Below are 16,143 nucleotides of genomic sequence, written 5' to 3'. Positions count from 1 at the left end.
GCCTTGAGGAAGGGTGCACAGAGCATGCACAAGGGGCCTGCGGGGACACTGGGGAGGACAGTCCGCTCACTCTCCACGGCTGCCTTGCACGTCACCCTCCTCGGGCCACAGCCCCACCAAGACCTGGGGCTCAAAATTAAAAACAGCACCCAAACTGCACAGTGTCAAGTCTGACAAAGTTCTAGTGTTTCCCATAATCAGGCCTTTAAAAAAATATATACTAAGCATCATATCAAAACACTTTTGGGGGCTTCTGCTTTGCTGTGAACACAGGTTTGTCTGCAGCTGGTAAACTGCCCCCATGTAGAGCCTTGGATCAGATTTTGCAAGGCTCCCCATGGTTCTGGTCAGTTTTCCTTTTCCACTCCCAGATCTGGGTCCAGGCATCTCCGGGAAGCCCCCCACCACCACCACTATGGGCGTGGTCTGCAGGGCTTTTTCCAAACTGGGACCCCCCAGGACTCAGCGGGGGGGGGGGGGGTGTCTCAGCCTCCACATGTCCATCCTCTCAGCTTCAGCATCATCTCCTTTGACTCCTTGGTCTCTCACCTATCCAGCCTCGTCGCTCAGAGCCCCGGGCCCCTCAGAGCTGCTCCTCCCAGCCAGGACTTCACAATCCACATTTGCATCTCAAAGGCCGCCTTTCCTGCAGCCTGGTCTGGTGAATTGTCCATTGTGTCCTCAAATGCTTCAGAACACTTACTGCCCCTCTATCGACATTTTAAATCCCCAAGCTGGGCCCCACCAAGCCAAGCTCTTGGTTTAAAGCACATTTGGGGCAGACAGGCTCTGGGGCCCTCCCTAACTGGCTCAAGCCAAACCTTCCTGTCCTCTCCTCCGCATTCCCTGGGACCATGCTGCCCACGGGCTGGTGGCCCCTGCAGGCTCCCAGGCATCCCGGCTTCCTGCCGAAGCTTCTCGAAACCCTTAGGCTCTGGCAAAGGGCACGGGCCCAGGGGAGCCCACGGCTCTGAAATGCCAGGCCAGGACTCCCCATCACGCCAGGCCCATGTCTCACCCCCGGACACCTAGGACCTTGCATTTGTCTCCAGACAGGCTGATTCTTTGCTTCTCTGTTTCTTGTGAACCTCATTTCTTGAGGCCATCTCCAGAATCACACTGCCAAAGCCAGAAGGGCCATACATCCAGCTCGCCTCCATTTTTTTTTTTTTTTTTTTTTTTTTTTTTTTTTTACACATGGATAAAGGCTGGGCTGTTTGGGAGAGCAGGTAGATCGTACATGGAGTGTATGAGAGAGCTGAGGCCAAACCCAAACCGGCTTCGGAATGAATGAATACAGCAGACAGCAAGGCAGTCCCAGCTAGCCCCAGTTCTTACGGAGCTCACGGTGCACAAGGGCATAGACAAATAGGGCCAGATAATGATAAGTGCTATGAAGAAAATAAAGCAGGGCAATGTGGTAGGAATTCCAGGGATTAGGATTAGGGATTTCTGGATTGTGACCTGAATAAAATGAGTGTGGCTGGGGTGGGGTGGGGTGGGGTGGGGAGAGAGCTGGCAGTGGTGGCAGAACTTTTCCCAAAAGCAAGTGCAAAGGCCCTGAGGCCTTGGAGCCCTCTGGGCACGTGTGAGGAACAAAAAGGCCACTGTCAGTCCGCAAACTTTATCCTAAATCCGATGAGAAGCCATCGGAGGCCTTTAAGCAGAGGCAGCACCCAAGCAGATGCTAGGCTTAGAAACTCTCTTTCCTTTGCAGAGAGGCCTAGAGAGGCTAGAGGGAAGGTGGGAAACATGGCGGCTTGGGGGTGGGAGCCGGGGGAGAGATCTGGGGTGTATTTGGGGGTATACCTGTCAGGAGCGGAGGACTGGATAAGAGGGTGAGTGAAAAAAAAAAAAAAACAGGGAGGGAACCCCCATGTTTCTGATTAGAACTGTTTGTAAAGTCTAGGGGACGAGTGTGTTTATAAGAGAAAATTCACAGCTGCTTTTCAATCATGCCTGGAAAGAGAGGTGCACCTCGGACATCCTCGTGAACCAGCCAGTCACGGTGGGCTGTGGGGGTCTCTTGCAGAGAGAAATCAGGGTTGCAGAGAGAAGCTGGGAGTCATCAACGTATGGATGGTGTTTGGAGCCCCAGGACTGGACGGGTCACCTGGGGAGAGAAAGGAGAGCAGGGGTCTGAACCCTGGAGCCCCAAGACTCCATCAGTGTCCCGAGGCCCCCTGCAGGCCTGGCCCAGTGGCCCTAGTGGGGGAAAGGGGTGACTTCAGGCCTGGGGCTGGGACCCAGCCACTTCCAGATGTTCCTTTGGTCATTTTTTTGTTGACCACCTGGGGCCTTCTCCATCTATGGTTTCCTTAGAGGAGTGACCCAGAAGGCTGGCAGACCCCGGCTCTAAGGTCCTGCTCTCCTCCTGCTAACTGGACAAAGCCCCAAACTCCCCCTGCTCCCAGGCCTCAGTTTCCTCATCTGTATAATGAGGCCTGTGGGAGGACGCCTCCGGGTCCCTGCCAAATCCCAGAGCCTAAAATCCATCTTCCCATACTCTGGTCCTCAGGCCCACAGGTGACCTCCACCCTGTCCGCTGCACGGGCCACCCCAGGCCTCCCACCCTGCATCCCCAGCCTGAGCTTCTCAAGCCAGTCTTGGCTCTGAGCAGCCAATTCTGGGTCCTCTGTGGCCTGGGACCCCCACCGCTGATTTCTTCTCTTCCTCCAATCCTGAGCAGGCCTCCTGTGGCGATGGGAGAAACTTCCTCCGCCCCATCACTGGCAGCCTCACTGACTCAGGGTTGGGGCCCATCCAGAGAGGAGAGTCATTACTCAGCACCCCCTGTCCAGCCCCACGTGGCCAGATCTTCGGATTTTTAAAAGAATATCTGAAACCAGGCCGGCCTGCAGTTTTGATCGAAAATGGCCTGGGATCACTCGGGCTGGTGGACTTGGCCTTCGGAGTCAGAAGCTGGGCCATCTCCCGCCCTCTGACCATGGGTCCACTTTTGGGGCGCCCTGTATTATAATGGACCAGCCCTTCATTCTTGAAACTCTCTCCTCCTTAGCTTCCATGACATCTGCCACCTGTGGCCTTCTCCTCCTCGTCTGACCGTTCTTCCTCTGTCTCCATAAGCGGTCTCCCTATTGTCCCATTTCAAGGGCCTCCCTGGCCCCCTTTGCACATGACCCTGACCCTGCTTCCTGCTGTGACGAGCTCCAGATTCACATTTCCAGTGACCTCTGGGGTCTCTCCCCAGGGGTGGCTGGACAGACTTGGACCGGCGGCACCCCTTGCTGCCCGTAGCTGGGTTTCCATCAGTGGTATCACCCCTCTGCTCTCCCTGTGACCTTTCAAGAGACCCAAACTCAATGTCCTCTCTGCCAGTCACCTGGTTATCCCCCTCTAAGGAAACCTCATCTTGTCTCTTGCGCCAGCTTTCTTTTGGATTTTCCTGTTTCCACCCCTATCTCTATGTACCCTGGTCTCCATCCAGACATGTCCACCATATTTATTGCCCCAGCAGACTCTCTGGCTCACTGCCAAACCGTTGGAGGGCTACTCATGCCTTGGGGAAACCCCTTCTCGGTGAGTCCTAGTGTCCTGCAAGCCATGTGGGCCATCCCAGATGCCCATGGCATTTTCGGAACTCAGGGGGTCTTTCCTCAAGCTGTGCCCTGTCTGCAAGCCCTTGGCCCACCCCAAGGCTCAGCCAGGGGTGGGGGGGACTTTGGGAAACCCATCTCCACTCTCTTCTAGAACATATGCATGGTCTTGTATCAACTCTGGGCAGACATTTCACTGGGTGGGTCATCCTTTCTGGGAAAGGGGCTGGGCAGTCTTTGCAGAGTTTCTGGAACCTGCGCCCCAAACCTCCTTCCTTTCCCTCAGGGGAGGTGTGCTCAGAGCCCCCGCGCCGAAGGCTTCTGGATTGACATCTAGATCTCTGATGAAGTAAGTCAAAAGCACCCAGTCTCACCTTTCGCAGCCACAGTTTCCTCATCTCTGGGGGTTTATGTGCTAGCTTGTCAAGAGAACAAAACGGCGCCTGTCTGTGAAAGCGCTGTGAAAGGAGCGAGTCCAAGAGGGACAGAGGGGACCCGGACACCTCAGTCCGGGGAGCCCTGATGTAGAGGTCTAGGTAGGAGCTTCACAGTCTAGCCCAGGAAGGAGAAGAGCCTGCTGGGGCCTAAGGTCAAGTAGTGCGCCCCAAGGACCACCCCCCCCCACTCCGCTTTGGGGGCCTCCTGGCCTCCAGCTATCCCTCATCCCTGGAACTCCAACTCTCTCTCGCCTCCCTTCTCGTCCCACCCCGCCAGCGTTTTGGCAAGCTCAGGCCTTTCGGGATTGTTTTGGCTTTGCACTCCCTCTTGCACTCCCTCCGCGGGCCTCCGCGGGCTTCCGCGGGCCACGGGCGCTAAAACCATGTAGCACTCCCCAAGTATCTCGCCTCCGTCTCAGCCTCCCCAGGTAGAGGCTTTCTTTGCCTCTTGAGAAAGGCTATCCGGCCCCTCCTCCGCACCCCAACTCCGGACCCAGCAGAAGTCGGGGTCTCCAGATTCGGCACAGTGCCCCACTGAAGGCCTTCACCAGCTCGGTGGGTCCGTCTCATGCAGCCGGGCGGCTGGTGCCAGGAGAGGGGACTCCACTCTCCTTGGCAGTGTCCACTCGATACTGGATACTATCCCTCCGCAGACCAGAAGGAGAGGGGTGGGGCTGGGAGCTAAGAACAACTCCACATCCCCATCCTCGCACGGCAACTCTCCTGGGGGGTCGCAGCCGTACCCTCGCCCACTCTGCCTTCCACTCTGGAGCCCCCATTTGGGTTTGCGGGGCGCCATGGCGGCTACTTGAGCGTCACAAAATGGGACACTCAGCGGCATAAGGGATGATGGCTAGCAAATGTCCCCAGAGACGCACCTTGGATCTTACGGCCCCCTCCTTTCCCCTCAGGGGGTTGCGCCAGGCCCCCGAGGCTTAACAAGACCCCAGAAGCACGGCTGGAAGGCGTCCCAGCCGCTCTCCTCTTTGGATCAGGCGGAGACGCCCCTCGAAGTAGTTCTGGAGCACTTCACGTTGCCCCAGCCGACCACGTGAGGGCGTGCCCTGTGTTAGTTGGGACAAATTAAATCCGCTCCCGTGGGTAGGCCCGGGGCCCCCTGGGCCCGGTAAAGGCTCGGGGACCCAGGGGACACTTTCGGCTGCCTGCCGCCAAAACCCGCGCGGTGGGGCCTCCCCCCGGGCCCGCGCTATTCGCCCCCAAACGGGGTGCCCCCCTCCTCTCACGCTCCCGCAGCTTGGGGTGCGTCCCTCCATTCCCTTCTGCGGAGCCTTTCCTGGGCGCAGGCCGCCTCTGCGCTGGCCCGCGGGCTTGGGCCCTGTCTGGGGCGCACGACTAAGAGCGTGTCGGCGCCGGGGAGTCGCGGTCTGGGAAGCCAGCAGCCGGGAAAGGGGCTCCAAGAAGCACAAGTTGTTGCTGGCTTCGGACCAAGCTGTTGTTGTTCTCAACGTGGTCCGCCACCGAGCCATAAAAGCGGAAAGGGGCGCCCTCCTCGCCAGAGCGCAGCACAGCGCGCACGCACAGCGAACCCGGGTGGCGGCAGCGGCGCGCACTCGGCCCAGTCCCCCCGCTCCGGCCCGGTCCCCGCCCCAGCCCTGCCGCCCGGCCCCCGGCCCGGCCGCGGCCGCTCCCGCCTGGAGCCGCCGCGCGCCCCCAGCCCCCCGACGCCCCCCCGGCCCCTCGCCTTCCTCTTCCCGGCGCGGCCCCCCGGCTTCCGCGCTCCGCCCGCCACCAATCCTCTCGCCACCATGTCCGTGGAGCTCGAAGAGGCCCTTCCGCTGACGCCCGCCGAGGGGGCCAGTAAGAAAACGGCCAAGGCCGGCGGCTCGGCGGCGCTGTCGCCGTCCAAAAAAAGGAAGAACAGCAAGAAGAAGAACCAGCCGGGCAAGTACAGTCAGCTGGTAGTGGAGACCATTCGCCGGCTGGGTGAGCGCAACGGCTCATCGCTGGCAAAGATTTACACCGAGGCCAAGAAGGTGGCCTGGTTCGATCAGCAGAACGGGCGCACCTACCTCAAGTACTCCATCAAGGCGCTGGTGCAGAACGACACGCTCCTGCAGGTGAAGGGCACTGGTGCCAACGGCTCCTTCAAGCTCAACCGCAAGAAGCTGGAGGGCGGCGGGGAGCGGCGCGGAGGCCCCGCGGCCGCCACCGCCCCGACGGCCGCGGCGCACAAGGCCAAGAAGGCGGCCCCCGGCGCGGCCGCCGCCCGGCGCGCGGACAAGAAGCCCCCCAAGGGCAAGAAGCCTGAGAAGCGCTCGCACAAGAAGGGCGCGGGCCGTGCGGTCGCCGCCTCCAAGAAGGACAAAGGCAGCAAGGCCAAGAAAGTGGCGGCCGCGGCGGGCAAGAAGGTGAAGAAGGCGGCCAAGCCCAGCGTCCCCAAAGTGCCCAAGGGCCGCAAGTGAGCGCCTTGCTCGGCTTGCTAGTTCTTTTTGGGTTTCTGGGGTTTTTTTGTTTTTTTTTTTCGTTTTTAATTTTTTATCCCAAGTGTATGTAGGTTTTGTACGATTTGGGTCCGGGCCGCCGCGCCTGCCTGCTCTGAGCCGCAGGGAGGGGACCCCGGGCTCCATCCCTTCCCGCCCCTCCCCGACATTGTAGCGGTTCTTTTTTTCTTTCTTTTTTTTTTTTTGGTTATTGTTTGCTTTAGATTTTTGAAACAGCCCTGGCGACGCCCCTATTGGCTCCTCGCCCTTGGCAACGGCCGTCGTCATGGTGACCGGCCTCCGGGCGCCAATGGCCGAGGCCGGGCGGGGGCCGCTGGTTGGCCGGGGTCCAGGCGCGCTGGTTGGGGTGGGGGACGCGCCGCCCTCCTTCGGCTCCCCACCCTTCTTGCCTTTGGGGTGCGCGACAAACAATCGCTCGGGGCGCGGGGCTGTGCAGGGCTTGCCTTCATCTCGTCGGCCTTATTATTTTTTTTTTTCTTTTACATAATAAATGGTTGAAACCTTTGCACAACTCTCGTTTTCTTCCTAAGGGAATAGGGCTGAGTGCGGTCTGTGCTTTGCTTGGGTTGGAGGGCGGGTCCCCGGGATTTCTCGAGAGACAGCGCCCAAATCTCTGCATCCCCGGTGGGTTGGCGGACCTAAACCTGAAGCCAGGAACTTCTGCAAGGGGTAGCAAGTCTGCGCGATCGGGGACGGCCGGGGTGATCCTGGAGGGAGCCCCGGGACCTCGGAGCGGAGCTGAAGGGGTGTTTGAAATCTGCCCGCCCGCCCTGGGTGCTTGGGTACGTGGGCGGGGGCTGGGGATCGGGAGGGAGCGCCGCATATTTTCCCTATAGCGGTTCCCGGGTCCCCGACGGCGACAGCCCGGGGGCCTATGGTTTTTTGGGGGTTTGCTGATCAAATCCTCAAGTCCTTTCCTCCAGCGAGGCAGTCCTTTTAAAGCCTTTGCGTCGGTCCGTTATTCTGGTTGGAAGAACGTTTTTACCCTGAGGTGTGGCCAGGGGCAGTGGGGGTCTATAGGTCCGGGGGATCTGGCCAGCTTCTGGCCCTATTAGCTGATCTGGAGAAAACATTATCAGTGCTTTTCCGGAAGCGTTAGTGGGGAATTTAGGAAGAGAAAGCCCCGCGGTCCAGGGACACCCTGGGGTCTGGTGTGCCGGATAGGCACTCATTTAGTTGGGCAGTAGGCTCAGGCCTTTTCCCAAGGATGTCCTTGTGGAGGAACCACATCGTAGAACAGAGAAGGCCCTGTGGACAGGCTCTGGGGAGCCAGAGAAGGTTCCAGAAGCCGGCTGTTTGGGGAACGGTTTGGTAAATGAGATGCGGGGGAGCTCTTTATATTCGCGTCATTCTGAAAGCATTCTAGGGTGGAAGAGGGGATGGGAGACCCAGGAATCTACTGGGTTTGTCGAGAAGGGCTGTGCAAAAGGGAGTTGGGGTGGGGAGGGGTGAGGAGGGGACATGGCTTTTGAGAAGAGGCAGTCGGCAAAACAACCAGGATTGCCGGCCCTTCAGTGGGGTGGATGGATGTCACAAGACGTGCCTCTTGGTACCTCATTGCCCTGTAGGCAGAAGTTTGGAGACAGATATTACAGAGTGCAATGGGGTCCTGACCTGGGTGTGGAGACAACCCCCCCCCCCCCACCAGGTTCCCTGCTCTGGTCACTGATGGGGCAGGGGGGAGCTGACATTAGGACAAGGCTGGAAATAGTGATGACAAGTTTGGCTGTGAACCTCTTGCTTCTGGGGGCCTGTGGTGAGCAGCAGTGGGCAGCTCCCCCCACTCTGCCAGCCCACCCACTCCACCTCTGCTGACCAGTTAACAGCCTCATCTACTTGCGGTTCTGCTTGGAGAGCAGTATGCTGGGGCATCCCCCCTTCTCCAAGTCCTCCCTGATGAACCCCACAGCTCTCCCTAAACAAATCCCCTTTCTCACCCCCAGGGGATGTCCCCATTAACTCCAGGGTCCCACTGTGCCTGCCCTTTGGGAAATCCTGTGCCTCATTGCCTCTCCGTGTTTCCCACCAAAATCTGCCCTTTGAAGCTCACACCACCTGGCTCTACCAGGTCCCTCTTTGATGGTGCCTCCTGTCACCCCACCCCACCCCACCCCACCCCCGTTCCTTGAAGACACTGGCCCTTGGATGGCTGTCTTCTCCACCCACCCTAAGCCTGCATCCTCCGCAGGCATTTGAGCACCCAGTGACCCATCCTCAGTGGGGCAAACCTCCCCACTTTTCTGATGACAGCATTTTAGTTTTCCTCTGGGGAACCCGCCTATCCCCTGCTTCCTACTCTCAGGCCATATAGCTCTGGTGGTCTGGCTGTACCTCCAGCCCCAGGGATGGCCTCGGGACACGTGTTCACTAGGCCAGAATGACTGGGGTGGAAATGGGTTTGTGACCCCCAACTGGTTCAATGAGTCAATCCTGGGACTTTTTCTGGAACTATTGAGAAAAAGGTGCTCTCCTCCCCCCAGGATCCCCCAGTGCTGTCTTGGTCAACAGGTAGGGAGAGCCCACCCGAGAAAGGAGCCAAGGCAGAGGAAGTTGGAGGCTAGAGATGAAGAGACATTAGTGGATGGCATTAGTGGAGCCGCTGGATCTAGCCACACCTGAAGCTGGTGTCAACCTGGACTATCGTGTGAGCTGATCCAGCGCTTTTTACATAAGGTAGTTTGAGTTCAGTTTCTGTCACTTGTAATCTGGTCTGTCTCTCCTCCAACTCACTCCCACGCTCATATCCTGGACCTTGGCATCCCACTCCAAAACTCTTCCAGTGTTCCACTCCCTAACCACAGCCCCCTCCCCCCTTTCTCCCAGCTTGCTCACCTGGACTTCTCAGCTGAGCTGCTCTCTGACTTAATGGGATCCCCTGTGGCCTGTAGTGCACCCCAAGATGGAGAGCCGATGGCATAACCTGCCCCCTGTGAGCACTTGCTGTGTGCCAGGTCCCCCAAGGAGGGCCACACAGGCTTGCACTCACCGTCTCAACTCCCGGATGAGGACGGGGTTCTCATCCATTTTTTACTGATAAGGTTGCCTAGACTCTGGGCAGTCTCACAGCCAGCTGTGGACAGGGCAGGATTTGGACCTGCTCTACCTGACGCCTGCATTTCCTCCCCTGAGCCCTCACTCAGCTCCTGCCCTGGGCTGGGGAGTCCCGGCTCCACCATTTACTTACTGTGTCTTCTTGACTTGGCTTCACGGAGCCTTCATTCCAGTTGAACACCGGAAGCACCTGACACTGCAAAGCTGAGAAGGAGGGCTTCCTGGAGGAGGGGACCCTGGTCCAGAGTGGAGGCCAAGGGCCTGGAGCAGGTGCAAAGCCTTTGGTTTACCTATCTGTAAAACAGGGGCATAGCAATGGCCCAGGCCTGACCCCCCTCTCTGCACCTGCAGTAGTCAGGAGACAGAGCCTGGTGGCCAAGTCAGGTGGCAAAGCTTGGTGGCCTTTTAGTCTGAAGCAAGGTTGTTCGCCTCCCAAAGCCTTGGTTTCCTCGTCTGTAAAAGAGGCAAGAAAACTCTGAATCACTTTTATCTACTGACTAGGGAGGGTCTAGATACTTTGTCTCTAGTCAAGTTCTCCAGGTTCCCATCTCCATCCTTGCACCTTCTACTTGTCGAGGATGGCTCCTTCCCCACACGGGTTGGGACCTATAAACCTCCTCAGGATCTCAGGTCTGCCTTCTGCATCCTCAAATCTGACTTCTCTCTGGCCCCAGGACAGCCCTGCAGGCCTATTCCCAGGCTGTTCAGCCTTAGCTACCCATAGGATGGGGTCTCCACCCAGTTGACTCCCCTGTACCAACGTAATTTGTCCCCACCCCTTTGTCAGGGCAGGGTTTAGAAGCGAGCACAGGACAAGTCGGGGAGGGTCTGAGCACTCAGCACAAGGGATACTGACATTTCCCTTGTTCTAGGCATTAGACCTTGGGTGATATGGCCAGAGAGCATGTTAGCTGCTGCCCCAGTTGTGAGGAAGCAGAGAGGTGCTGGTTCTTTCTGCAAGAATTGCTATTGGGACCACTTCCACTTGTAGAATGGGGGTAAAGATACAGGCAGAGGTATTGGGAGAACAAAACGAGATCTTGTGTGTCAAGGGCCCAGTCTACAGTCATTCATTCAGCATGTACTCCCTGGGTACCCACTTCCTGGACTGACTAGGCTGGGGATCAGGGGTAGGGTGCAGGGGCATGGAAAATAGACCTGCTGCCTATTTTCAAGGTGCTTGGCCACATGCAGGAGAAGGACAGGAAAGCTAGCAGCTTCCAGACAGGGACATTCCAGGCTGGAGGCGCAACACAAACACAGGCCCTGAGGTATGGGAGAAGATCCTGAGTTTTGAGAATGGAAAAAACTTGGTTGTGACGAAAGCGGCAAGTAGACATGATGAGGCAGGAAGCTGGAGAAGTCAAAAGCTTCAGGCTGCTGTATCAGTCAAGGTTCAAAAAGAGAAGCAGGATTAGAAGGAGATATAAGCGTTTCTCTAATACATTTGTTACAGGTAATTGGCCTGTGGAATTCGGGGTGCTGGTTAAGCTCCGCTTTGATGCTGGAGCTTGAAGTCCCCAGGGCAGACATCAGGAAGGGAAGATCACGAGCAGGCTGAGACCCAACTAGCAGGAGCTGGAGCCCCACGGGGACAGACTGAAACTAGCATCTGTCCTGGTTGCCTCTGACCTTGGCAATGAGGGCAGTCCCTGCTGACACTGAGACCCTGGCCCCGGAGTCAGAAAACCCGAAGGCGAATCCAGGGAAGGTATGGCAATTGCAGGTGCAGACGCTGCTTCGCAACAATCTGGTCAGCAGATTAGCCACAGAATGGCTGCTTCCTTCCAAAGGGGGCAAGTTACTACCTTGAGGCCCACCTAATGGGAAGCATGCGAGAAAGGGAATTCTGGGAAATGTAGTTCAGCCTAGCCAAGTTGACACATTACATAGCCATCCCAGCTCTGTGGTTACAAAATGGGTGTGTGTGCCTGGGGGGCATGAGGGTGAGGAGGGATAGAACAGGGGCCTCAAATGCTGAGTTTCGCAGGCGCCAGGCCAGATAGGAAAGTCTAGGCAGCTTGGGGACACTGGTCCCCCCAAAGGGGGCAGTGGCTATCCAGCTCCTGCTGATTTTGTCCAAGTGGCAATGTGGGCTCAGTATAGCCAGAGCTTCCCAGAAGCATCTCCTGATGATGTTTCTAAGTCCCCTCCCAAATGAGGCCCAGTTATCCGAGGCGCCTCCCAAGAATCTCTCTAAGTGGAAACTAAATTTTTTTTTTTTTTTTTGCGTGAAACTTCCCACTTTTAAAATGTGGGTTCAAAACAAAAAAAAAAAAAAAAAAAAGAAAGAAAGAAATATTGTGTTAAAGGAAATAAAATACAATAGAGTTTCTATGGCTAAGAGATTTAAAATGGAGCCAGCAGGTCATTCTGGAAGTTAGGACATGCAGACACCATTAATGAGCCACAAAATGAAGAATTCAGTTAACTGAATAACCTGTAGGACAGCTGGGTACCCCAAAAATCCACTACCAACAAACCACATGTCCCATCTTCTTTTCCTTTAAACGCCCTTGCCTGGATACGCCAAGACAGGGCTGCTACCTGGGATCTGTGCTCCCCGAATTGCATTTCTAAGACCCCCAAATAAATGCCTTTGGTGTCTTGCAGCTTAGTCCATTGTTTCTCAGTTGACAACTGTATGGGCGAAACAAAATGCACGTGTGAGTCAAATGTGGCCTGAGGCCCCCCAACTAGATCTTCTCTAAGGGCCCTTCCAGCCGCTGCACGAGAAAGGCAGCCCCAAATGGTGGTGTGTCGGAAATAAAGTGGTACCTGTAAGGGAATAAACGCTCTCTCGGTTCTGGAGGAGAAAAGAATTTATTTACGATCTTGCAAGATGGGGCGTCCAGCCAAACACGCGGAAGGCTGGCGCGCCAGAGGAAGAGAATGGCGATCTTTAAATCTCCTACTCCTAATTCGCAAGTCCCTCCCCTGTTTCCCCATTGACTGGGTACTACAGAGGTTACAGCCTATCCGAGAACACTAACTAATTCATCTTTTGAGATTTTAATTTGTACAGCCAATCCCAGAGAGCCAACTAGCTCATTATTGAGATTTTGAACTGATTAGCCAATCCCCCCCCAAATTTTTATTTTTTTGCTGTGAGTTCCCGCCTCTGATACTACCTCATGTCTCTTTACATCAGGCAGATTCTCTCTTCTCTTTGTCTGGGGCTTGTTTAAACTGGTTTTGCCTCCATTTCCCTTATTCCATGCTGTCTCTATGTGAAAACGAAACTTATTCCTTTCTTACATGGTGGTCCTGAAGGACATGGAATCCTGGGAAGCCATGGCTGGGGGAAGCCAGGGACCTAGTGCTAGTGCTGAGTGGAGAGCCTGGCTTAGGCCATCCTGCAGATCCACTTCTGCACCTCTCGTCTCTCCTTTTCTGGCCCACCTTGTTTTTTCAGGAGAACTTAGTGGGTTAGAGGCTGGGACCCAGCATTGCTGAGTCGAACATGACCTCAGCTGCGAAACACTGTGCTTTGAAATCTTCTGTGCTGTTCAGCTTGGTTGTCCACCGTGTTTCACTGCTGCCCCCTGTCCCTGCAGTCAGTCCTCTCTGGCTTCTGTGGTCCCCTGGGACTGTTCCCAGTGGAGCCTGCATCCTGCCTCTCCTTTCTGGATTCCTCGGGATGTAGAGTGTGTGTGGGGCTGTTTCTCATCCATCTCCACATAAGGGACATCCTGGGCCTCCCCCAACAATTGGTGTCCCTGCTGCTCCGGGCTTCTGGGAGTTTGGTTGTGGGCACGTGTCTTCCTAATTCAGAGATGGGCAAACCAAGGCCCAGAGAGGGCAAAGGACTTGGCCAAAGTTTTGCATATAATAGGGACCCTCCAAAGAGGAGCAATAGCTCCTCCTACTAGGGAAAATTGTTTCTGCTTTTCCAGTCCCTCGTTCATCACTCTGGTGGAGAAGGAGATAGGAGGGTGTGCAGGCGAGACGGGAATCTGGGAGTCTGAGGGTGTCCCTCACCATGTCTGGTTCCCACTTCCCCACCTCCAGGCCCGTCTTGGTAGCAAGCAAGATCTTGTCCAAACTCTTTAAGGTGAGGCACCCCTTCCAGGCTAGAGTTCCTCAGATTTGTCGTCAATATACCTATGCTGAGTTGTGTGCTCTTGGCCGAGTCCCTCCTTGCCTGGGTGTGTTTCTGCCTCAGCACAGAGCAGGGTTTTTCTTTAGACGTACAGCCCTTGTCAGAGGCCATGGATCTGCTGGATATCAGGCTGGAGTGGGGGGCGGCATCTGTTAGGACCAGAAGCCCCTGGGGACCGTCTGCCTCCTCTGAGGCTGCAAATCAAGAAATAATAAAGAATCCCTTTACGATCTGGAATGAAGTTGGTTCCTGGTGGGCAAAGGGTACAGGGTTGATATGGGGGACTTGGGGTGGGGGGCAGGACGCCATGTGGGAGCCCAGTAGAGGAGCTAGACAGCCACATCCTAACAAAGAACAGTAGTTGGGATCCTTGGCTCAACCTGGGCCACATCCAGATAGGAAACCCCAATGTGACAGGCAGGAAAGGGTGTCCCCATTTGGGAGGTGAGAAACAAAGAACAGAAGATGGTCTACTGCTCTAAAAGTGACAGCTGGATAAGTAGAAAATACTCAGTATAATTCTTTAGCTGGAAAATGCTTAGTATAGTCTTCAATAGCCAATAGGTGAAAAAAACTGTTTATTAAGATCACTTCATTCAAGCAGCCTTGAATTATTCTGACCATGAAAAGCCCTTGTTAAAATAACTTGCTGCTGTTCTAATCTCAACAACAAAAAAAACTTGCTCTCTTCTCCCAGGAATTTTTCCAGCATTGCCCACAGGAGGAAACCACCACATGGTTTGACAAAGAACTGGCTTTTTGGAAAACAAACCTGAATGAGGGGAGGACTTCAGGACTTCAAGATAACAAGGAGATGCTGACAAAACAGCTTTCTCTCTTCTATTTTTTTTTCCTTCTTTCTTCTGGCTTCTGGCCATTTGTTTGTCTGTTTGGGGTTATAAAAGTCCAACCAATTCTTCTTACTTTGAACTGGGCTTGAACGGTTTTTCTTTCCTCCAGTTCCTTGTTGATGCATCTTCAATAAACTCACCTTCTCACCAAAGAAAGAGACTTGTTTCTCTGATGCGGGATCAGGCGGGCCTGACTACCTGGGACTGGGTTTTCTACCAGTGACAAAAGCAGGATGAAGTATTGGCAAGAAAGTGGGGGGAATGGGGATTCATAGGCCCCTGGAATAACTGAAAATTTGGAGTGCAACTTGGCAATCCCTAGTGTTTTGGTTTGGTAAAGCTGACAAAATGCAGTATACCAGAAATGAACTCGTTTTTAATGATGGGAATTTATTAGCTTACAAATGTACAGTTTTAAGGCCATGAAAATGTCCCAATTAAGGCATCAACAGGATGATACCTTCTCTGAAGAAAGGCTGCCGGCATCCGGGACACCTCTGTAATATGGAAAGGCACATGGCAACGTCTGATGGTCCTTCTCTCCCTGGTTTCGTTGCTTCAGCTTCTGGCTTCTCCGTCTGTGGTTTTATCTCTAAACTTCTCTGGGGCTTTTTCTGTGAGCTTCTCTTAATTTCACCTCTTAGCTTTTTTGTGGTTTTTTATCCTCTTAAAATGGGCTCTAGCAAGAGGATCAAGACCCACCCTGAATCAGGCAGGTCACAACTCAGTTGAAATAACCTAATCATAAGGGTCCTATCTACCATAGGTCTACACCCCACCCACAGGAATGGATTAAAAGAACTTGGCCTTTTTGTGGGGTACGTAACAGCTTCAAAGCACCACAACTAGTAAAGCTCTAAAGATATGCCTCCCTGATGACCCAGCTAGAAAAAAGCAAGTTGCAGAACCAAATGCCAGATGATATACCATTTACGTAAACTTGAAATTCATGAAACTATAGGCCCCGAGACAAGTATACGTTTTTAAATGCACCCCAATGTCACATTTATGTGAAAGTATAAAAACCTGAATGAAAACGATGCAAGCAACTGCGGACATTGTATTCTTTCATTTTAATATGAAAGACCCCACCAAACTAATTTGCAATCCTGAAAGACCATGGGGGGACAGTAATGAAAAAACAAAAGGAATTTCATTTTTATCATGTTTATGAAACTTGAAGAAGGTATGATGAAATATAACAGTCAAAATTCTGGTATATTAAATCTCTTAAAACAACCAAACCCCACAGAAATCACCCCCAACAAAACCGAAGGCCGTAAGTGAAAGCGCCCCCGCCCTCCGCGGCGAACGGGTGACTGTGAAAACCAGGGGCCGACCCCGCCGCCGAATCGGAAGGGAAGGAGTTCAAAAGAGGACTGTTTTTTAAAAGGCGGAGAGGGCGAGGACCCGCACTGCTCTGGGAGCCGAGAGTTCTAGCCCCGGGCTCCCCCACCTCACCCCAGTGTTCCGCGAGCCACGCCAGGCACCGCCCCGCCTCCCGCACCAAGAGGCGCAGGGCCGGGGCGCCCCTCGGATTGGTGAAAATCCCGATCCTTGATATGCATAGGCCCCACCCCGCGGCCGACCGGCTGCAAGATGGGTCGGGCGCCGCCGGGGTCCTCCCCGACCGCCTCGGGCCCTCTTTCTTCCAGCTGTGTGGGACAGAGCTTTGCGGGTTCC

The 16,143-nt window shown here is 54.9% G+C and overlaps 1 protein-coding gene and 1 long non-coding RNA gene across 2 annotated transcripts; one reads left to right on the top strand and one right to left on the bottom strand.

Annotated features, from left to right (window-relative positions):
- Positions 1-1,159: 1,159 nt before the first annotated feature.
- LOC119509184 lies at positions 1,160-5,559 on the bottom strand. Its single transcript, XR_005211645.1, has 2 exons — positions 4,873-5,559; positions 1,160-2,113 (listed from the first exon to the last, which is right to left on the bottom strand). It is a non-coding gene; the product is annotated as an uncharacterized LOC119509184 (long non-coding RNA).
- A 55-nt stretch (positions 5,560-5,614) lies between these two features.
- Positions 5,615-6,964, top strand: LOC119509177 (histone H1.10). The gene has a single exon (XM_037803062.1). The coding sequence runs from the start codon at positions 5,761-5,763 to the stop codon at positions 6,415-6,417; it is 657 nt and encodes a 218-aa protein (XP_037658990.1). The 5' UTR covers positions 5,615-5,760; the 3' UTR covers positions 6,418-6,964.
- The last annotated feature ends 9,179 nt before the right edge of the window (positions 6,965-16,143 follow it).

This window comes from Choloepus didactylus, chromosome 1 (genome assembly GCF_015220235.1).
Source record: "Choloepus didactylus isolate mChoDid1 chromosome 1, mChoDid1.pri, whole genome shotgun sequence".
In the NCBI taxonomy this organism is placed as follows: Eukaryota; Metazoa; Chordata; class Mammalia; order Pilosa; family Megalonychidae; genus Choloepus; species Choloepus didactylus.
The sequence above is the reverse complement of the archived record's forward strand: the minus strand, read 5'-3'. Positions and strand labels throughout refer to the sequence as shown.